Here is a 24229-nt window from a genome sequence, read left to right as displayed (position 1 = left end):
CAAAATTCAGTGGTGAGTTTTGCCTTAAAAAAAAATACAATGTGGTCCTAGGAATTAATGCAAAAGACAGATTGAAGATTGCTAGGCAATCTTCCAAATGCTGTGTCAAATTCTGGTCTCAGTTATGCTGGTACAAATCTGGAGCAACTCCAGTTTAAAGGATTTACTCCAGATTTACATCTGTGTAACTGAGACCAGAGTCTGGCTCACAAGTAGAAAAACCTTAAAGTTGCTTCCTTGTCAAAGCAAAAGCTAACATAGTCCCTTTTCTCACATTGCAGAACTCTCCTGTGCTTTGTATAAAGAGTCTTTTTGCACAATATACAATAGTTTCAAACTATTGGTATCAAAGTCAGGAAGCCTTTTCTTTTACATTAGCATTCTAAAAAGTTACCAGCATTACAACATTTCACTTTTAAAACTGATCTCAAGCCCCAAACCAATTATTAAGCCACCTGAACAACAGAAAATGCTCAGGTGAATGTTTAAAGTGCTATGGAGGTTCATTCATAACATTCTACTGTCAGCCATACGACTGGCAGCAGTTTCTGTTACAACAGTTCTAATTCTGTCTAGATGGCTGCTACTTACTGGGGCAGGGCCGACTTGCTCCTGCCTCTTTTCAAGCCCACAAATAGCTCAGAAATCTTCTGCTGGTAAGACACCCTGTGCAGTTTCTTTACATTGTTCATTTCCACAGCTCTTACACACTGTCCATCCAGCCTTACACCTACTCTGAGGAAGCCCTCAACTTGTGAGGTAAGCAGAGGAGATCTTGATCAAGTGCTCTCACTTTCCTGCTTCCCCCTTCTCAATTTCTTCCTGTGCCTTTTGTATCATCTGCCTAATGGGCTAGTTAGCCTCTTAGTTCTCCTCAGCTCATCCCCCCATCCATCAAGTAGGTACAGCTTTTTTAATGAGGTCTACTTTAGAGTAATTAACTGGAGTTGCAGTGACCAGAGTGATGGCTCTGCTGCTGTTGCCCAGCCCTCTGTCACACTTACACTATTTGATGCTGGTTTTGATGAAGGAGAAGCCACAGTATGAAGACCGACACTAAACCAAACAGTCAGATTTTACATAGTGCAACTGATATTTCATTTTTGTAATAAACATTTTGCTGCTTCTCTCAGGAATGCCTTATATTCATAAAGATCTGCCTTGTCGAAACAACAAATAAATAAAAATGTGTTTGTCTTCATCACATTAACGTTTTGAGTTTACTCATTTAAATCATAATGGCAAATAAGCGTTTTACTAAACTGAAAAGGCATTCAAATCTACTGAATAAATAGCACACACTGGGAAACCCGAATCAGAAGTTCCTTTTTCACATATAGAAGAATCAATATATTTAACCAAATCTGCTTATAATCATCTCTATAATCCAATAGCAATGAATACACCTAATTCCACCTAAGTGGACAAGCATTTACTCCCCTCCTCCTACCCATATATTCCTATTTTCTGCTACAAGAAAATTTTCTCTGCCACACATGCCAAAGAGCTCTCAGTCAGGATAACTGGGCTTCTCTTCTAGCTCTAGAGACAGATCATCTTATGAACCTTAGGGACAGTTGACCCACTTTGTAAAGTGGGTATATTTTTCACCTGCAACAAATAGGATCTTTCTTCAGTACTGTTCAAGTTATGTAAAGAGAAACAAAACCCATTTGCTTCAAACGGGCACTCTGAAATATCTAAAGGAAATAAACATCTCAAAGCATGACTAAAATGAGCAATATGGCAATTAACCTTCTGTACTCTCAAAACCAGTCTCCTGCATGAATACATCGGGTACTGCTTTCTTTGAATCAATTAAAGAGATTAAGCCCTTGATCCAGCAAAGCGGTGAAGCACATGATTAAGTGTTCTATTGGATCGAGGCCTAAAAGTGAGCAAGTAGAATGGATCAGAAATTGAAAAGCAGTACTTTATTTTGACATGTACCTCAGTTGAGTCGGGAGGTATTTAATATCCATGTTTGTTTGGTTTTGGTGTGGCAGAACACGTGTTCCATGACATAAAGAGCAACATTGCCATATGGTGTTGGGTGCATAGGCAACTTTCTATAAGCAAAGAGCCTGCGTGCAACATACCGCTGATCTCCCTTACACCACAGATTGCTGCAACCCCAGCAGTATCATGGCCCTATGTCTAAAAGCCAGGTATATTGCCCTGCTAGGCTGCATAACAGAGAAGCACCCTGATGCTGAAAACACTGATTGGGCACAAAATTGCAAGTTTGTTACAGATCTAATCTAAATACACAAAGCCATTGTGTCTTTAAATTAATACTGCTGTAAGGTGCTCGTTTGTATTATTTTGGATCATATGTGTGATATTATGACATTATTGCTAAATAGTATTAGGGATAATCCATTATTGAACAATATTTCAGATGATTTGGATCTTGATCTTTTAGCAGCTATTAGTTGAACACTAACCATGTACTTCTGAAGTGCAGATCTACTAACCTGGCCCACAGCCAGCTGCAGAATAAAATCCAGGTTTCTGAAGGGCAGAATCTGGTAGGTGTTTGACTGTCCTTATTTTCAATGTCATTTTTGGCTTAAACATTTTCATTTTTTTTCCAGAGGGCAATAACGTAGCTTTTAGGAACCAACTAAGTTTATACCAAAATTTAATTAGAATTAGGCTAGGAAACTCACCTGAAATTTTGACTATCAACTGCTATAGCCTTCCTTCATTTGTTAACCTTACCTACATACTAATGTAGATGTCATATGTATCTGAAATAAAGATATATAATCATATGATGCACTAAGAAATATTAGAAAGACACACATCACTGTGGTAGAAGTAGTTACTGGAGGCTGTATCAACACAATCCAAATTTTATTGTGTCAAGAGTTTCAGACAATGGAAACCTGAGAAAAAATGGAGTTCTTTGGTAAGCAAGTGAACATTTCTCATGGAGGTATGCCCTACCTTTGGCTAACCAAGAGTTCCAGGAAATCACAGAATTGGCTGGCCCAAGGCTATGCAGAATATATGATCACACATGACACCCCGAGGCAGGTCACGTGATAGATGATGTGAATCAGCTTCTGTAGAATCTAAGCTTACTTAAAAGAAATGAGGAGAGTCTGAATGAATGAGTGAAAGAGAATGGATGAGGAGAGAGAAAAATAGAGAGAGGAGCAGAAAGCAGAGTGCGTGAATGGGGATACTGACAGAAGAGAAAGTGAATGAATGGGGAAAGAGAAAGAGGTCAGAGGAGGGGAGTCTGTCTTAAAGTCTCATCTCTACTCTGGTTTTAGACTCTCTCTGTCTCTAAAAGACATTTCAGTACCCTCCATGGCACCGCTCGTAGTCTCTAGAGATTCTGGGTGACTAAAATAACTTTCCATTTGCACTGCACAAATAACAACAGCTTCTAGAGCATTTTAAATTGAAAAGGTAAACAGACAGCGATGCTGCAAACTAAATAGTGGGACATTATTTGATTTAAATACCAGGTGATTTCAGAAAGTGTGAAAAAAGTAGAATGACATTTCTGAAAACTTGCCCCAGAAAATGATCAGTGAGCAAACAGTCAAAATCATTGAGATTACTTCTGAAGAAATGTGTGGCTGTCACTTAGGAATCTGAAAAATCAGGTAGAAATGATAAAGTTATTATATAAAAACTGAACTATGGAAGAGGCACAATAATTTATTTTGTATATTTATTTTTCATGCAAACAGAAAATAATGTACATATATAAATAAAAAATTATACTGGGTAAAAATAATAGAACCGCAGTGTTGCCAAGTTGCACAATTTTATTGCCCGTTTTGCAATATTTGGGACTGTTCTTAAAGCCCTAGCTTTTGAAGTCAAGAGGTTAATAATAGAGGCTCAATTTAAATGTATACTCCAAATTAAAAAATTAAGGGGACCAAAAAAGTGCCACCATGGCTAAACAACAAAGTAAAAGAAGCACTTTGAGGCATCCTTTAAAAAGTGGAAGTTAAATTCTATTGAGGAAAATAGAAAGGCGCATAAACTCTGGCAAGTGAAGTGTAAAAATGTAATAAGGAAGACCAAAAAAGAATGTGAAGAACAGCTAGCCAAAGACTCAAAAAGTAACAGCACAATTTTTTTAAAGTACATCGGAAGCAGGAAGCTAAACAACCAATGGTGCCACTGGACGATCGAGATGCTAAAGGGGCACCCAAGAAAGGCTATTGCGGAAAAACAAAATGAATTCCTTGCATCAGTCTTCACAGCTGAGGATGTGAGGGAGATACCCAAACCTGAGCCATTCTTTTTAGGTGACAAATCTGAGATACTGTCCCAGATTGAGGCGGCATTAGAGGAGGTTTTGAAACAAATTAATAAATTAAACAGTAATAAGTCACCAGGACCAGATTGCAGTCATTCAAGAGTTCTGAAGGAACTCAAATGTGAAATTGCAGAACTACTAACTGTGGTATGTAACATATCATTTAAATCAGCTTCTGTACCAGATGTCTGGAGGATAGTTAATGTGATGTCAATTTTTATAAAAAGCTCCAGAGGCGATTCCAGCAATTACAAACTGGTAAGCCTAACTTCAGTACCAGGCAAATTGGCTGAAACTACAATAAAGAAGAGAATTATCAGACACATAGATGAACATGATTTGTTGGGGGAAGAATCAACATGGGAAATCATGCCTCAGGAATCTACTAGATTTCTTTGAGGGGGTCAACAAGCATGTGGACAAGGATGATCCAGTGGATATAATGTACTTAGGTTTTCAGAAAGCCCTTGACAAGGTCTCCTAAGGCTTTTAAGCAAAATAAACTGTCATTGGGTAAGAGGGAAGATCATCTACTGGTTCAGTATCTGATTGAAAGATAGGAAGCAAATGGTAGGAATAAATGGTCAGTTTTCAGAATGGAGAGAGGTAAATAGTGGTCTCCCCCAGGAGTCTGTACTGGGACCAGTACTGTTCAACATATTCATAAATAATCTGGAAAAAGAGGTAAACAGTCAGGAGGCAAAATTTGCAGATGATACAAAACTACTCAAGATAGTTAAGTCCAAAGCAGACTGCGAAGAGTTACAAAGGGATCTTAAAAACTGGGTGATTGGACAACTAAATGGCAGATGACCTTCAGTGTTGATAAATGCAAAGTAATGCACATTGGAAAACATAATCCCAACTATACATATAAAATGATGGGATCTAAATTAGCTGTTACCATCAAGAAAGAGATCTAGGAGTCATTGTGGCTAGTTCTCTGAAAACATTCACTTAATGTGCAGCAGCAGTCAAAAAAGCTACCAGAATGTTAGGAGTCATTAGGAAAGGGATAGCTAAAAAGACAGAAAATATCATATTGCCTCTTTATAAATCCATGGTATGCCCACATCTTGAATACTGTGTGCAGATCTGTTTACCCCATCAAAAAGATATATTGGAATCGGAAAAGATACAGAAAAGGGCAACAAAAATAACTAGGGGTATGGAAATCTTCCATATGAGAAGAGATTAATAAAACTGGGACTTTTCAGCTTGGAAAAGAGATGATTAAGGGGGATCTGATAATGTCTATATAATCATGACTGGTGTGGAGAAAGTAAATAAGGAACTTTTTATTTACTCCTTCTCATAACACAAGAAGTAGGAGTCATCAACTGAAATTAATAGGCAGCAGGTTTAAAACAAACAAAAGGAAATATTTCTTCACATAGCGCACAGACAACATGTGGAACTCCTTGCCAGAAGATGTTGTGAAGGCCAAGCCTATAACAGGATTCAAAAAAGAACTAGGTAAGTTCATGGAAGATAGGTCCATCAATGGCTATTAACCAGATGGGCAGGGATTGCTGTTTGCCTGAGATTGGGAATGGGCAAGGGGATGGATCACTTGATGATTACCTGTTCTATTCATTCCCTCTGAAGCACCTGGCATTGGCCACTGTCAAAAGACAGGATATTGGGCAGATGGATCACTGGGTAGATGGATCATTGGGGTCTCACAAGATTTTTGAACACTTGAGGTGGCATTACTGTATATGGTGAGTAAGTTGAAAGTACTTACAGGGCTATATCCACCATAAGTTCCTGTTAAGTAGAGTTGGCAGTAGAAAAGGGACTTAAAGTTTCCCTAACTTGGGGAGCTAAGGATTTACCCAGGATGGTGGAATCCTCAGATGTCACAGGTATAGATGGCTCTTTGCCTCTGTGGGGTGATGGATGCAGTGAGCTGACTCTGGCAATCTCCAGCTGCTGTATTTTGGCCCTGAGGCTGTTCTGAACTATGTTCGGTACAGGGCTGGTATAAAAATAATCCTGTGAAAGAGCAACTGGAAATATCTTCTTTGCAATTCTCCCTATCAGTAGTACTCAGAGTTCACTATGTGCAGCTGAGGATGCAGGCCTAGGTTTTATGTACTCTTTCAGCTGATGAAGACCACTATATATTCCTAGCATCTTGTTTATTAAAAAATAGTTAACTTCACTCTCACTCCCAGTCTTGAAGATATTTCACTCATATCCGATATTGGGAAACGTACAACAGGGGACTGCAATACCGAGTCAGAGGATATGATGGTGAGTTTAAACCCAACAGATTAAAAAGAAAGTTGTATTGTCTTGCTAATGGAATCCAGAAGCTCAATCCAAAAACAGCCAGTGATGTGGTGCAAGTAGGTCTGATTGAGCAAGGCAAAAACATCTCCATGAATATGAGTACACATTTTAAACTAACCAGTGTTAGCCACACTCACAGCTGGTTTGTGTTGCTTGTCATAATAATTTGAACCATCCAATTTACTGGCACACATGTTCATAGAAAGTGAATTTCAAAGCAGATTTCAGAATTTGCACTTACCCAATGAGGAAACAAACAACATGTGACTTATCTGACCAATCACAACCAACAACACAGCTCAACGCATTTATGATTATTATTAGGATTTTCACTTTTGTACTGAAATAGCACCTAGAAGCCCCCGTCAGTGATCCGGCCCCCACGCTATCAGCCATGAGATACACATTAACCAAAAAGGCTCTGCCCAAAGAGTTTACTATCTAAGATCATTACACCAAATGTAGAATATTTACAATCAATTAATATAGTAAAACAGTTTACAAATATCTTCAGCAAATACACTGTGACAACAAATACATTAATGGAAATGATGATCTGTTTGTAAATATTCCATGAGCAGAAAGAGAGACAAGTCACTGAATAAACTGCTCACTGTGAATAATTCTTTAGCTCAAGGTAGTTGCTACCATGATTTTTTTCCCTATGGTGTCACTCTATGCTCCATCTTTTATTCTCCCTCCCCTTATTACTTAATAAACCACAAATTAATGTCTCAGCAGCTTTGAAGTCTTATTCCAATTCAGGTTTCATATTATGGCCAGCAAAAGACTCTTCAAGGCTTTTCAGTGATACTTATTATCTGTCTGGAGTGGTAGCTAATGAGTCACGTGAGACAATCTGTGCTTGGGTTGACTGTATTGCTTTTGCAGCGCTCCAACCTTAGTGATGGATCTCAGGCATAGCAGTTTAAAGAACTACCAGTAGGTTGGCCTACAATTGTATTTTTAAGAAAGCGTTTGCTGGGTTATTGCTATTATGGAAGGCCACACAATTCACATATGAACATTTCAACTTTTTAAGATACCACAAAGGTGTCTGGTCTCCTCTTGATAAGTGCATGTAACTTTTATTCTCATTAGTGGGAATTATACATGAATATGGAGACCTCTCTCAGAGTGCTTAATATATGTTGGTAGAGAGCTCTCCAAGAACGTTAATGTAATGGGATGAATTAGAAATGCCATAAATTCTGACCCTTTTCCACTTAACTCTTATGGTCTCAAGCAGTTCTCCAGCTGCCTCCACCACATGTACTACAATGTTTGAATGAACTGTTGGTATTGCTCTCCCACAATGGAGTATGGGAAATACAAAATAAAAGCAAAGGCTCTTAATTCTTCAAAATATTCTAAAGTCACAAAGCGCCTGTGAGACTTTCATGTCTCAACACACATGAAGGCTTATTTTGATTCAGAACATAAAAACTAAAGCCGTCGCTGTTGCAGAGTTTAGAATCTGGGGTTGGAAACACAAGCCATGTTACACTGATCTGTCCGTATTATAAACATGGAATATTATTCTGTTTTAATTGTTACTGTGAGCCTTTCACTATTCTGCAGGGGCAAATCCAGTGGCCAATGCCTGGTTTATGTAGCTGGGCTGGGCTTTGCAGGACATAGCAGCCTGTGGGTTAACCTCTAATCAAGATGTACATAATGTGAAAGAAATTATATTAAAATAACTTCCTAGCCCATTACCTAGTAAAAACCTGGGGGCCTGACCATGCAGCTTTTATTCACTCTGAGGAGTATATATATGCTATAGTCCCAATGATTTAGAGCTACTCATGTTAATGCTTACCCTGGATAGTTAGACCTTGTACCACTAGCTAGATTTCCACCAGAGGCCCCATCAACTCAGAATTTGCGAGTGTGGTGGGGTAATTGTGTGTCCTCCCCTGAAGCAACCCTGATACCCAGCTCCATGGTGTTTAACCACAGGGTCTATGAGCTCAATTGTCCCAGCTTGTCTCAGCTGTTAAGATAAATCACAAAGAAGAAGGTGGTCTTTAAGATACTCAGGTTCTAAATCATAAAGCACTTTATAGTTTGAAACAAACACCATAACCATGACCTAGAAAGTGCATGACAACATCACCTGATAAACACTTGGAAGGGAGGGCTTTTGGAGGCTTATTCTTTGCAACCAGTCAAGTGCTGGGAAGCTGAAAGAATACCCTTACAAAATAAAACCATAGAAAATAGTCACAGTGTCCTCACTCTTTCAGAGAAGACAGATGTCCCACAATGTTGAGAGACTGCCCTAAAGGCCCTTCTGTGGGTTAATCCAATTCTAAGAAACTGCATATTTAAAAAAAATTGCATCTGTAATGAAACAAGGACAATATTCAGCTTTGGTGAATCAGATAGGCAGCTACACGGAGGCTGGAGAGACTCATTACAAATAACATGGGGGAGTTGGATGGTTTAGACGATTACATATCTGTGAGGACTGATGCCACATGAGACAGAACTTTTCACATCTCGGGGACTGAACAAGCAAGGTATTAGGTGACACGTGTATGGTGTTACACACCCTTGACTCTCACTTACTTTAGGACCAGGCTGTAGGGTCAGCAGTTCAACTCTGATGTAGGTCAGCAGTGCCTGAAAGCTGTTACAATCTGACAGTTGTTTGCCATTTCTCTGACATGAACTGGTAACCCCACTCTTGACCCTAGTGAAGAGATGCCCACATCACGCAAAATGTACTACTTAATAAATAGTTAGCAGTCTAAGCAGAAGGTTGGGGACTTTACTTGGACACTGAACTATCCTCTCACCTATGGAGGTTAACCCCTGCAGACCAGAATTGAGGCACATGGGAGTGGAATCTGGTACTTTCATTACCCACGAAGCAAGAAGCAAATGGAAGAATATTCTGGAATTAAATGGTAGACTTTCATTTAAAGGCACATCAGTGCTCTGTCTCCTACCTTCCCCCACCCAGTGGTAGCTGCATCTCCATTGAACCTTGTCTCTTTTGAAAGTTCATTTGGTGAGAAGTCTTTCTTGCTTTATATACTGTAATATTGAAACTAAATATTACAAATGTAAAGAAAGAAATTAATCTTCTAAGTACTAAACTCCTATGAAATCTGTTTTACAAACACTAATGTAGTCTCCTTTACAGCCAGTGTTCTGTATATCAGTCTCCAGAAGTATGGTGATGTCAACAGAAGATTTAAACATGGAGCTCTTCCTTAAAACCATTATTATTTTTTCAAATACTACACAAACCTTTCTATCAATCTGTCTATAGGCCAAAACATGTAAGTATAAGGATACATTAGCAAAACAGATACATATTTGTAAATACATTTTATATCCTCATTCTCTTGTTTGTGTTAGGAGTTTGTAGAAATGCTTAAATGGATTTCAGGACCAGGTGAAGTCCTTAATAAGTATCAGTCCTGGTACATTGATGAGTTTTAACCTTGGAGTGTAATGGTATGAATCTTACCTGACAAATAGTGTTGACTTTGAATATATCCTATACTTTGCATTTTATTTACAGATAAGATTATGTAGTTTCTTCCATTTGCTTCCTAGCAGTAACTTAAAAAGTGATATCAATAACCATCTAATCGCTCTCTCTCTCTCTAGATAATTATGTATAGTATTTCTACCACTACATTTATAGTGGACTACACTGAGATGAATAGATTCCTTCCAGAACAGAATGACCTTTCAAAAACTCAAACAGTAATTTTCAAAATGGCTTTACAGGTAAGTGGTGAAATATTGCAAATATCTAAAGTTAGAGGATACAACTTCTTAAATCACAGAACATTTTCTGTTTTAAAATGATAAACAGAATAATTTCAAACACACATTTTCTTCCCAGCCATGAACTATTGTTACTTAATGTCAGATGCCATTGGTTTTTATCCAAAACATTTTTTATTTAAAAACTTATTCAACAATGTGGAGTCATTGCCATGTCTTACAAACCTTGCTTTTAAAGACAAAAACGTTACCATTTAAAAAAAACCTCAGAACTGATTTGCTGAAATATTTTTGGCCAGTCTTGTTTTTTGAAACTACCTTGCACAACTAGAAGCTATGGACCAATCTGCTCTCATGTAAAGGAAGTAAATTCTACTGAAGCCAACCATTACTGTGTATTCTTGACACGTTGCAGCTGCAGGTGTCTTGTCACTGTGTACTTTGATTGTGAGGAGTTTTATTTCCTGAGCTTGATGTTTTAGGGGACTGTGGATTAGGTGCATTCTGGAAGAAGTTGGATGGAGGATTACAGTGATAACTGAACCAGACACAGCTGAGAATGACTGATTTCTAAATGGAGTAGTCTTCAGTGAAACTACAGTTTGTTGTCCTCCCTTTTAGGTAAGGAAATGAGAGACAGAGGCTCCATTATACTAATCTGAGTTATGATCTTATCAGATCTCATACGATATTCAAGGCCACATCTGGTCAATGCTTGGATGGGAGATCACCAAAGAAAACCTTGATGCTGGAGGAGTTGGTAATTCAATAAGTGGGACCATCCTTCCAAACAGTACTGAACCAGTGCTCCAACAGAGTGAAAGTAGGAATTGTGTTTTTAGAAGTGTCATTTTTATATTAAATGTTAAACTGAATCCTGACCATTGTCTGTAGACATCATATATCTCATGGTACTGTTTGCAAGAGTAGGGATGTTCATCACAGAATGCTGTCCAAATTCCAGTGTAGGGAATACATTCTGCTTACCTAACTTCCTCTGTTAATTTGAACTCGAAAAACAAGTCTTCATTTCCCCAACTAAAAAAAAATGTGAATTGTTGCTGGAGCAGGATGGTGGTTGCATTCTACCGTACAGGTGGTTGCATTTCACTGGTGGGTTAATTTATCCCACAGTGTCCTGACTCTTTTGAAAATCATTTTATATATATAATAAAAATTCCTTATTTTCATTCAAAGCTGTGTGGGGAAAAAGCACTGGCAAAAAAATGTGCTAAAGCTATTTTCTCATAGGTTGAATGCATGATCATTTTGTTACAAATGCCTATAAAAAGTGACACTGATGAAGTAACTGATGTAGACTGGCAAAAAGTAGTGATGTTTATAGATGCTAATTAGCACACTAGCATGGTAAAGTTTGGGAGACAGAAATAAATCACAAGAGCGAAGTATATCATGCTTTACAGTCCTTAGCATTTCTGGGAGCTATCACTTAAAAAGTAAACATTCAGTGTCTGGTGCACTGCTTGATAGTCTGTTTTTCTAAAACATAAGTGGGTTTTTTTCAATAGAAAAGTGCAAATTAAAATGCTTCACTTCTTAGGAAATGTTTTTGTTAAAAGCAGAATTAGACATTTGGAAATAGCACATGCCATTGCACCCTTAATTATAAAGTGCAGAGGTCGAGAGAGCTGTATAAAGGTTTTAATATTAAAGTAAAGTGATTTTCATCAATAAAACATTTATTTTACTTTTCTGATATTTTCAGCATCACATTAATAAGATTTGTATTGAAAGTTGTGAACTCTGTGGAAACAAGTGCCTCAAAGGAAATAATTATTTAGCATTTAATTTATAGTTCTATGGTTCTTGTTACCATTTATTAGAGAAATTTATGAGACTGTGTGCATATATTTATGTAGGAACTTTCTTGTAAAACTTCTCAGACCTCTGAAATGTATTCTCAGACTCTCAAAATGTATTCAAGTAACAATCTGGATGTTCATAGAGTAAAGATTTCTGGGCAAAAAATAAAATCTGTGTCAGATGTGTTATATATGTGTTGGGTATAGGCATCCTGACAAAAAAATGTGCAGATGGAGACAGAGATGTTGTATGTTTTGCAGAGCCTTAATAATCCTGTTGTCAGTTGTTCTTAACCAGTTACACAGACTGCAGCCCTGAACAGGGCCCAAGCATAATTTTTTCGGGCCCAGTACAAACTTGTAACACAGACCTCCTCCCACACACACACACCACAATCCCTCATCCCATACATACAAGCCTATGGGCCATGAAAAAAGTTTGAATTCTGAAATTACTGTTACATACTCTACATTTCTGAAAAATGCCCCCTCCTTTTCTATTTTTGTTTAACATAATGCCCAGCCTGAGAGTACTACAAGTTTGCTGACTATTTTGTAACTTTTTGGTCATTATAAAGGTATTATATCCTGTCAATGTCTTGATTTTTTTATTCTAATGGACTAATGCGACTACAAACATTTTATAATTAGGCCAATTAACTTTAAAGCTTTATTTTTCTGGCCTTTTTCATTGCAAAATCATGAATTAACCCCCCCAAAGTCAATTTCTCTTGCAAGTTCACACTCAATAGACAAGATAGCTAGGTGGCTTAACTGTTCTAGCCCTATTGTAGAACACCTGCAGTTTTTGACGAATACTAGCTTGCTGAAACTTCTTTCAACTTCTGCCACAGTCACTGGCAGCGTGCAAAAAATCCATAGGGCTATCCATACTTCACTGAAAATTAGTTGCAGTTGTTTTTTGTAAATCTCATTTAATAAGATAAGTGGGGGTAGTTCATATTCTTTTCCAAAATTAGACTTTAAGATTTTTTTCAGGTGCAACATTTCACAAGGAAAATTCTCAGAAAGATCTGTAGGATACTTGTGAAGTAGACATATAGAAGCTTCTTCTAGTTCCCCAGGCTCTAATGTCACATATTTTAGGACTAAATGGAATGTCAAACAAATGTTCTTGGTTGCTTTGAATCTGTGCTCTAATTCGCAGAGGACATTGTCCAAAGTTGCATCAAAAACATTCCTTCTGAATAAAGAGTCTGGTTTATTTTCAGTGATGGTAGAAGATGATTCCTCAGGCTCAGATGTTTCATCATGAAATCTTTTCTGTTTCATTCCTCTCTTGGTTAGCAATTGTGCCAAAATTCCCATGTCTTCTGCTACAAGAATATGGTTCCTGTAGAATTTTGGGCCACTGATTTCTAAGTTGTTTTATTTCTTCAATAATATCAGCAATGAGAGCTACCTCTGATTCAAGCGAGATTCCGCTGGCTTGTAAACTCTTGTTTCTGTCCTCAATACTTGAAAGAACTTTGTACCAGAAGCTAGCCATCAAAAGGCATAAAAATGAGCTGAACTACCTTTTCAGTGCTTCTACTTGTGATTGAGCTTCATGTGTCAAGTTTAATTCAAGAGCATATTCCAGTGCTTCCAGAATACCTGGAAGATGCTTTGTGAGTGGACAGAGAGAGTATCAGTACACGCACTCCAGCGTGTGTCTAACAGAGTGGAGTGAGCAGTGTATTCTATCTCTTATAATTTTCCACCTCACTGGGTTAGTCCTATAGCTTCTTTTAGTTCCCTTTCTTTTACCTCCTTAAGTTTCTGGCTGCCTGATTTGTATTTATAGCTACCACCAGACATGGCAGTATGGAGTGTGTGTGTGACTGTGAGTGAATTAGAGACTTACTCACATATATTTTGGGCCTGCAAATCCTACCAGAAGAAGCAGCAGCACTGGCTCCCACTGTCTTATGGTGCTTTGCTTTGCTCCTCCCACCAGCTGTCCCTCCCGCCTGTCGATGCACAAGGAACTCTGGGACTTGTAGTTCTTGATCTTGATATGCTAGACCATGTCACAGAAAGGAGCACAAATCTCTCTGTCTCTCAGTCTCAAACTACAAGTCCTAGTTTATCTGCACAAGCACACACTCTCTATTCTAGAGAAGGGCCTGGGCTGGGCCAGCAGGCCCAAAAACTCGCTGTTCAGAAGGTTGCTTAAGACTACTCTAACACTGCTTCTGATTGGCTCCAGCAAATCTCACAAGATCTGGACAATAGAGCCATAGATACAGGGAAATGAGTTTCTATAAATATCCTCAGGCATGATCTACAATTTAGCCTCAATTTTTTCCTCATGGTAATGGGAGTTGCAACCTGGGCCAGGCCTCCCAAGGCCTCCAGGTCCTGGTAAAGTGTACCCTTCCCCCCACATGCGGGGGCTCTGGCCCTGAAGAGAACTATTGGATAGAATTATTATTATGGCTAAGGCTCTCACTTCCTCAGGGACTGTCATAAAAATTGACCAAAGGACCTAATGGATCCTCCTTCAAACTCTGAACCTAGAAGGCTTTGTTGTTAAAGAAAAAAACCCCTTAATTATTTAGACTCATAAACCTTTGTTTACTTAGATTTGAAAGAACAAATTATCTGAAGATATGAGATTTATAATAGATTTCATCAATTTTTCCAAATAAAAGTTAAAGGATCCCCAATATTGTACTTTTACTACATTTCTCAAAAGGATAACCTCAATCTTCTATCCTCCTAGCTTGTATCCAGGTCAAGGGTTACAGCAGCTCTGTAGGAAACCTATTGAACTATGTCTACTAAGGATCATGAGAAGAACCTATTGACAAGAAGAATTTGGCCAACTCCAACTAGAATAAAATTCTCCAAACGGATTTCACTGTACTAAAGGAATGAGAGTTTTAGATTAATAGCAGGTTATTAGCTAAAATCAGTTTCAATGGATTTTAGTTTGTTTGATTACAAGAACAAACAGGGTGAACTTTAAAAAGGTGTCTTGTGTATAGCTTTGAATACATCAAATTCAGATTTTCAATATGAGAAAAAATGTCCATGTTAAATATATCTGTTTCATGGTTATGCTGGGTTATTGTCTTACTAGGAACGGTAAACAGCATTTCAAATGCCTTGTTTATAAAGGGCTTTCAAGACAGTTTAATAACTATGCTTAATCATAGTTAACACAAACCTAGTTGTGGCTGAAGCTGGTTAGGGCCAAACTATATTATAACCTAGATCTAAACCATGCTATACTGCACCAACCAGGTTGGATCTATTCTAACCATGTTAAAACCCAGTTGAGTCACAGCTGTTAAGCACTTTTGTTAAACTCAACTGAAGGCCCTATGTAAAAGCGGTCAAAATCTGAGTGTACTGTTACGGAAAAAGACAAAATGCTGGATTTTAATGTAAATTTAACATATATGTTTAGAGCCTGATCTTACAAGGTGCTGAGCATCCTCAGCTCCTACTCACATTTGACTTCCATGGGAGTCCAGGGTTCTCAGCACCTCACAGGGGTACACAGCACACTGTAGGATACTTTATGCAATAGGCAAATATACTAGTTTTCCTTTAATAATGCTACCATTCCATTTGTATTTTATTTCAAAATGCTGGCTAGTTAAGATAAAAACCTTTGTGACACATATTGAATCTGACACCAGTCATACAAGGATCTAAGGTTGCTGGGCCCTGGCACACCAACTCTGTGCTCCTATTTAAACTACAAGCTGAAACTGGACGTTTTTCTGAATGTTTTCTAGCAAGGATCTTGTTGTCTTCATCAAACAGGTTCAGAGCTTTTTCTTTGAGTGAGCTGGCATTCTCTGTAATGAAAAATAGCAAATTATGTGACTGTAAATTTCATGGAGTGTAAGTTTGGGATTTTTCTTTCTGGACTCAGCAGCTTGTTAATGGATTTGTTTCTGCCTCAAATGTTTATATCCCTAAAGTAAAAGGAGACTAACTAATCATCAATAAAAAATTGGTTGGATGCTAACAGCAAAAAAGTGCGAATTTATATCTTTGTCAGTTTAGTGAGAAGGCAAAATATTGTATTTGGACAGAGAAAAACAAAAAAGACATTCAAATAGCTTGTGGAAAGTCAGCATAAACTGTTTCCTTTGACATCACTGTGAGTTTTGCAAGATGGCACACAGATATGAGCTTATTGACTGATGCTTTGCAATTATGTTAAGAAAAGGAAAAACACCAGCTTGCCAAGAATTACCATATGATAACCTTTGCAAGAATTAAAGTAAGGAATGCTATTTTTAGCAATGCACTAAAAGAACAAACAACAGACACTTGAGTTAGCAAAATGTAAAGTATCTGCCAAAAGACATAAGTAAATAAAATATTTTTGGTTATGTAGCAGCTGGAAAGTTAGGAAACATACTAAAAATGAGAGATGTTTGTCTGTGAAAAAGAGGAAATAATAAGACTGAAATTGTAAACAATTTGGGTATAAAAGTGTCAAGCTAAAAGCAAATAACAGAACCAGACAGTATCAAAATCAGACTGTCACTAGCTGCAAGACATTTTCCAGATTGTGGTAACGTATGCCTTGCTGTTATGCGCTGAATAATAATTGCTTAATAAACTCAATCTAGCTGAATTATCTAAGGTTTCTTTAATTATTAAATAAATTCAAACTCCATAAAACATATTTTTATCATCAATTCTTTTTGATTGACAACTGATTATTAGGTAACAGGCCTATAGTATTTAGAATGGGGGCAAATACTGTACCAGAGGGGTTCTTGAACGGATGTCTGCAGAAGTTGTTCATGAGTCTCCAAAACACCACTGGTGTTTTCAGCGAGCTCTGTCAAGAAAAATGTCAATTAATGCTTTAGATATATGCTTTGCCTAGTAGCATTTAAGAAAATCTGAAGGCTTCTGTGAAAATCCTATAGTACAGTATATAGTAATAAGGGACAGAAACTCTTAGATCATAACATAAGAAGATGGCATGCACATCACTACATGGAATATAGGAAATGCAGAACTAATTTTTTACCCAAACTAAAGAAGTTAATGCACCCCTCTCCTTCGCATTATAATCATGAAGTTTAGAGAAATCATCGAGTCCCATCTCCATGTCAGTGCAAAGTTTGGAATTGATTCAAATCAGACAGAACAGCACCTCTGACTCAATAAAATGAAACTTTCAACATATACACTTTTGCTTACTATCTCTTCATAGAAGTACTGTATGCAACTCAAACTGAAATGACTGAATTTATGAAAAATATTATACAATGAAACTAAACCAGATTAAGCCTCACTTTGTGCCCAGGCAGTATGTCTATATTAGAGGTTTTCTCCAGTATTACTGAGACAATTTAGTTATTTCAGTTAAAATTTTCTCAAATAGACCAGGCCTAAATTATATCAGTTCAGATCCCTTTAGCAGCAGACTGGGCTAAGTAAGCCTCAGGGAATCTAACTGGGTATAAGGGAGTCTAATTTCACTGCTTTACACATCACCTCTGAATTTGGTCTTAGGAGTTCTGATTCCCAAAAGCAGCTGACAACACTGCATTTTAGGATGATGCTAATAAAGGCCCTGATACATCACTATGCAAAGCCATTTTTATGTTGGTGTAGCAGCACCACTGATTTCAGTGGAATCACAATGTTGTAAAACTAGTAACAGAGCAGTGACTACAGCCCAAAACGTGTGCATGTGTTTACATGTGGAAATACATATAAATGTCTGTGTCTATTATCTGTATCTACTTATCTTACATATATGGATATCTACACAAGTGGTGGAGATACCCACATGATAAATAAAGGAAGTATGCGTTAAATTGCATTTTTGTATACCTTTGAGCCTTTTGCCTGCACTCTTGTTCACTAATCTATTTCTAACATTCCAAACGTCTGAAAATCTTCAAAATACCACTAAAAGACTCCAGAACAGCCTGTCACAAATGTTTTTATTTCCCAACATCTTATCCCTTTAAACTCGGAAATAGTCAGCTCTGGACTAGGAACTGGTTCAAGGTCTTATACTGTATTTTGTGACCCATTAGAGCTATATATCATTGGAAAGCTAGGAATCCCACTGACGTACAGCTATTGTTTCTAGCCCTAGCTGAAATACTGTGACATTTTAAGTATGAAAAACCTATTTTAGATAATTTTTAGATGTTTCTAAAATTCATTAGAATTAAAGCTATAACTTTCTTTTTTCTTGAAAGCCTATACAGGTCAACTCCTAGGACTCATTCAATCCTGCTGTACAGGTGGAGGGACAAGAAATATGGCACTAATAAACTTTTAAATACCCTCTAAAACAATTTTCAAAATGGTTTTTTTCCCCCTGTAAAATATGTAACATAAATGGAGACACTGATTGTGGGGATTGGGCTAAATATTTTACTGGTAGTTGTACGGGATAATCTACACAACTCAGCCATGGCTTTCCCACTTGTGAACAATGAGGCTCTTTCATACTCATGCCAATAAATCATTTATACTGCACCATACCATCATGCACTCTCTCAGTCATTTGTGTGTTATAAATATGGACAGATAGATATACAGATGGACTGACGTGTTTGTGTGTATGCGCATATGTAATATATATATTATATACGTAAACCCCCTTTTTTTTTTTTTTTTTTTTTCAGATTTTACTGATTTTTTCCTAAACTTTCCTGGGTCTTACAAAAGCTATCATTTGGTTTTTACCTATTAAGTAGATGGGGTTTATGTTAACAGTAAATTAGTCTAAGTGTAAATGTGAGGCTGCCTGTTAAAGTAAGTCAATGAATGGAAGATACACATACGTGCATGCATGTGTGCATGTCAGCACTTGAGTCCTAAAAAAAGAAGTGCCAGAAGTCTCTGAATCAGATTTCCCATTTCAGAAGGAGAAATGGTGGCTTCACAAATTGTTGCTTTTTTTTGGTCCTTCCGTCCCCCCAGTATCAACCCCACTATTTACCCAGAAAACTGTGAAGTTAATTGATTGCACTGATTTTTATCCATTTAAAAATTTTTGTAACAACACCGACACATTCCCAGGAAATGTTAAGCAGAATTAAAAACTGAAAAAGAGGGGGGCCTCGTAATACAATAAGATGTTTCTGATTTATTATATTTGCTTCTTTACCAGTAATTATGATTACCGGGCCCAATTTTTAGAGCATCTCAGCTCCCAACAGGTCCCTTTGCCCTCAATAAGAGCTGCTAAGAGCTGAACACTCCCACTGAAGTCAATAGTAAAACTCCAGTTGATTTCTGTGAGGACAGGAGTTCACCCAAACTCCATGCATTCAGAAGCTTTTAGTGACAATGAAATGTAACATCTGTCTTTTAGGCTGTATACTCTGCAGGGCAGGAAAGTTCTTTATGTGTTGAAAGACTGTTGGCACTTAATGATAACCAATTAACTACTAATAAAATAAGAATTCTCAACAGCCCTAATGCCTGATGGGGGAATCTGGCCAAAAAGAAGAAAATATATTTTGAGGGGTAGGGAAGGGAAGGGAAGAGGAGAGAGTGCTATTTACAAAGAATTTTATGCAAATGTTTTTATTTCAGCAGACTTGTTTGCAGCTCTGCTTATTGGTAAAGAAACAAAACAAAATAAACCCCACATTAAAAAACAAGTAAAAAGCAACCCAGCAATTGGACTGCATTGGGATGGAAATAAACAAAGGTTGCTTGCATTTTGGTAGCTTTTGTTATTAATTTACATGAAGTGCTTAAAATATTCAAGTACAGTATGTCAAAGAAAAATAAACAATGGTGTTATTGTATTACCTATATATATACACACACACATATGCATAACAACTTATATACGTGGTGTTGTGTATGTGTGTGTGTGTGTGTGTATATATATATATATACATATTATATATATAAAAACAGCAGATGTTCCTGGTGTTTATATCTGAGTTCTTACCCCACTGCTACATGTTATACTTACAAAGCACTAATATAAGGCAACATACTGCAGTTTCTTTATACATTATTCCATTTGATACAATGTATTCCATCTAATTTGACTCAGTATTAGTACATATTGCATATTCTGTCAGCTATGTATGTAGTATAGGCTCTTCATTAAACTCTTTATAAAACTTACCTATCATAGGCTATAGTATATCATCAAGTTGGCTTAATCTAAATGATGAGATATTACCCATTATTTTCATCTAAAAATTTCTTGCCTTTTGAAAGGTCATGAAACTGTTTTTAGTTATAAACTGTAGAATGTTGTAGTGAGGCAGAAATAAAAATACTATACCAAATACCACCATCATCAGGAATGTATGTGTGTCTATACTTGCAGAAGATTTTCCAATTTTTTCTATCCCAATAAATCAAATTTAACTGAATGCGTTCTTTTTAAAAGAAGATTTGGTCTCCACTTTTAGACATGTATCAGGAGTGATATACTTGAAACAGAGGCAGTTATGGTTGGTGGTTTTATGAATATAAAGATTAATGAATTTGTATAATTTGGGCATGCAAAGCATTTTTATCAGGCACATTCTATTCAGAGAAAGCAGTAAACCGTATATAAGGGTTGTGTCAAAGTTTACTGAATAGGGCCCTTGATAGCTAATGTAACGTTTCTCCAACAAATCAAAGGTATTGTTCTATGCTCACATGAATATACAGTAGCCATTACCTTAAATTTAAAACTCACTATGAGCAGCAAACACACTGTGGGGATATGAAGGCCATATTGTATCAGTGGGGTCTGCAGAGATTTTCTTCATATGGCTTTGCCTTGTTGAAATATATGTTGCAGTTGAAAGCTAAAGGGATTACTTTTGAATAGTCATCACAAAGGTTGATTATATTCGTATATCATTTAGCTGGACCCTGCAGGCTATTATTCCATTAGCTATGCTGGCCCTGCACTGTCAAAAAGTTGATCATACAATGTAAAAATGCTATACATTCTCTTAAGCTATGTGAAGTGACTAAGAATCACACAGTAATCTGATAAGAGTACTGTATCCTTATACTGAAGGCAAAAGGTATTTAAAATAAATACCTGTAACTAATGCTGCAAAATGGAGGATAACTTGTCACGCTTGAAATAAATAGAACCCTGCATGGAAATGAAATTTGTATCCGCAGCCGATCCGCGATCCACAAAAATGGTCTGTGGATATCTGCGGATTTGCAGGGCTCTAGAAATAAACACATAATTCTGTTTACCATTTTAAATTGATGCTATGTAATTTTTACTAGGTTAACCATACCAGTGAACCAATATACAGTTATGAAACAGGTTGAAGTGTATTGTTTTTAATCTTACAAAAACATATAGCTGACTGGAGGAATTGTACCATAAGTCAGCTGGTTTTAATTTAAATATTTGCCCAAAATTGCATTTTTTAGTAAAAAAACGTTTGCTGATTAGGGTTTCTCTCTCTCTCGTACACACATATACACACTTCCACTGCTTAATAAAAAGGAGATTCTTTATCTGCAGTTTCCATTTTGTGGATGCTTTAATTTTATTTTATACTAAAACCTGAACATCACATGAGACTGAAAGCATCTTACTGTTCCGCCAGGCAGAGTAATCATGGAGTGTCTCAAGATTCTAACACAGCAAATGCTCCCACTGGGGAAACAATACAAATGAGTCAGGCTAGTGAATCACAGTATTTATTAATCATAGGTATTTTTAAGAGCCACATACAATAGAGATGAATTCTGAACATCAGAGATATTAGAAGGTGGGGTAGGGAAAGGGATGGGAAATTACCCAGCTGCATTTTAGAATAAGTTTGTGGCTGAATATTTACTTTAATACAGACAATTGTAGACCTGCCTGTGCATATTTCAGTCTTGGTGAACAGGCAGAAAAAGAGAAACAACAGAGTCAGCTCAGTTAACTTAGCTTTCAGATCCTCCTAGGCCAATTTGTTAAAAATAAATAAATAAATAAATACAAAACCCTTAGGGCTTCTGGCCTAATTAGGAAGGAGACACCTCTACTTTCATTAGACAAAGTTGTTTAATTTAGACTGTAAAAATGCTTTATTTGGTTCTCTTTTGAACTTATGTATTATACAAGGCAATGAATGAATCTTTATGAGTACAGATGGGAGCCCTAAAGAAATTACAGCAGGTATATTGTACAGGTAGGTTTATTTGATTAAAGGCTTAATGGTTGGGGGGCAAGTTTATGAATTGGAAGCAGGATTTATTTTATGTTCTTTTAAATGGAAATACTCTTGCGACCATGAAAACTGTAAAGAAAGTACAATTTTTTTTATTAGGATGGGAAGGCCTAATGAGATACAAATTTGTCCTTACTTGATAATTTCCTTTCCTCGCCTATGCATATCCAACGGTTCTCAGACAAGTTTTTCTCTTTCATGGTTGGGGCAGACATCAGACTTTTGGGCAACCTTGAAATCTTTCCAGATTTGATATCCTATAATCACCCTGAAAACTACACATCAGTGTATCATATAGTGAGATAACACCTTTGCATAATATACTTGCTGAACACTCAACTCTGAATGGGCTCTTCCTTAATATAGGTTGGACTGTTGACTACAGATAAACAAAGAAAGGAAATTACCAGATAAGAACAAGACCCCACAGTCTCCTTTGGATATTTTGGCATTAGAGGGAAAGGATGGTAGGAGTATGCAAACATAAATTAATGTTAGTGACATACTCAAAAACACTGATAGCTTCCAGGGGAACTTGTCCTTCCATAAAAAAGGATGCAGCCAGTTTACAGTTATTATCCTAATCTTCAACCTCCTTACACCTCACCCAAATTATTCTCCTAAAATAAGAATACGGCATCTTATCTGTGGCTAGATTCCACTCCACTCCAATACCTTCCCTTCCCCAAGTTTGGGGGAAGTCAAGAAAGGAATTTTTCAGATGTGAGATGGTTTGAAAAATGTCCCATTCTTTCATTATGTCAACATTTCCCAGCAGCACAAAGTAGTTCGAAAGCTGGGGACTCTCCTTTGTGCAGGGAAATCCCAGAAGGCATAGAGCTGGCTTATTTCCACTTCCCGGCAACCCTGAGGTAAAGGGTGTGTCAGAATAAGGGAGCATGGCTGGAGTGCTCTTATGCTCCCCAGATGGAAAAACAGTCCCTTTGGGGGCTGTTACAAGCCAGCACAACTTAAAGCAGACCTGAGGTTGCTCTCTAAATTGCAGTGGAAGCCAAACTGGTCTCGGGCAAGGGGTCAAAAAGGTGGCATGAAACCACTTTTGATCCCTCCCTGAACACAGCTTGGCCACAGCTGAAGATTTAGCCCAAATCAGAAAGATACCGTAAAAAACGCTTTTCTCATAGAACTTTACTCAAGAAGGTGTCTTTGAATCATTCTGAAGAGCTTCCTCTTCACATTTTGAAGATATTTACATTTGTTTTCACATGAATACAAAAGTATAGAAGGCATATACAGATTTTTTACAACTACATGAATTATGTGTGCATATATTATCTATGTAATGAATATTTTAAAAAATGTGAATAAATTATACCCATCTCAGAAAGGGGCAGAAAAGCAGCAAGAACTCCAAGAGTTTAGATAATACAATTATCAGAGCTTGTGTGGTAAGCATATAATTGCTGAATTCCTATGCAAAAGAATTGTTAACTTGTGATTGCTATGTATATTTCAAAACAAAACAATACACATCACATACCAGTATATAAATAAACTATAACATGGAAATCACAAACTAAGGTTAGAAATACAATTCTAGCACTACCTTAACACTCAATTCATGCCAAAACCAATAAATAGAAAAAGTCTTATTCACCATCCCCCAAATCACATTAACTCTGGTCCCGTAACAAAACACTCCAAGCTACTGCTAGTTGTAAACCAACTTTATGCATTTAATATGCAACTGTGTTTCAGAGCTGTGCATGAAACCTTTAATATCTCACTCTTAACTCATAAAATATTGTACTGAGTCTGGGCTTTTATACAACCATAAACAATTACATAAAAACATATAGAGGAACAATTCAAAACTACATTAATATCTTACAATCATCTTTTCTTACTGTGCAAAATAATTAGAGCTATATCATCAGGCGCAACCG

At 37.1% G+C, this 24229-nt stretch overlaps 1 protein-coding gene across 2 annotated transcripts in view; it reads right to left on the bottom strand.

The window, feature by feature from the left end:
• Nucleotides 1-15733: 15733 nt before the first annotated feature.
• The window catches only part of TTC29 (tetratricopeptide repeat domain 29), a 194274-nt gene continuing 185778 nt past the window's right edge, over nt 15734-24229 (bottom strand). For both annotated transcript variants that reach the window (XM_067551997.1, XM_067551996.1), the window contains exons 12-13: nt 16903-16978; nt 15734-15977 (exon numbers count right to left, since the gene is read on the bottom strand). In XM_067551997.1, coding sequence (XP_067408098.1) covers nt 15977; nt 16903-16978 — 77 coding nt within the window. In that variant the 3' untranslated portion in view covers nt 15734-15976. The remainder of the gene's footprint in view (nt 15978-16902; nt 16979-24229) is intronic.

This window comes from Emydura macquarii, unplaced genomic scaffold (genome assembly GCF_026122565.2).
Source record: "Emydura macquarii macquarii isolate MOO-44397 ecotype Brisbane River unplaced genomic scaffold, CSIRO-AGI_Emac_v2 contig_1363, whole genome shotgun sequence".
Taxonomy (NCBI): Eukaryota; Metazoa; Chordata; order Testudines; family Chelidae; genus Emydura; species Emydura macquarii.
This window is presented reverse-complemented; position numbering and strand designations above follow the sequence as displayed.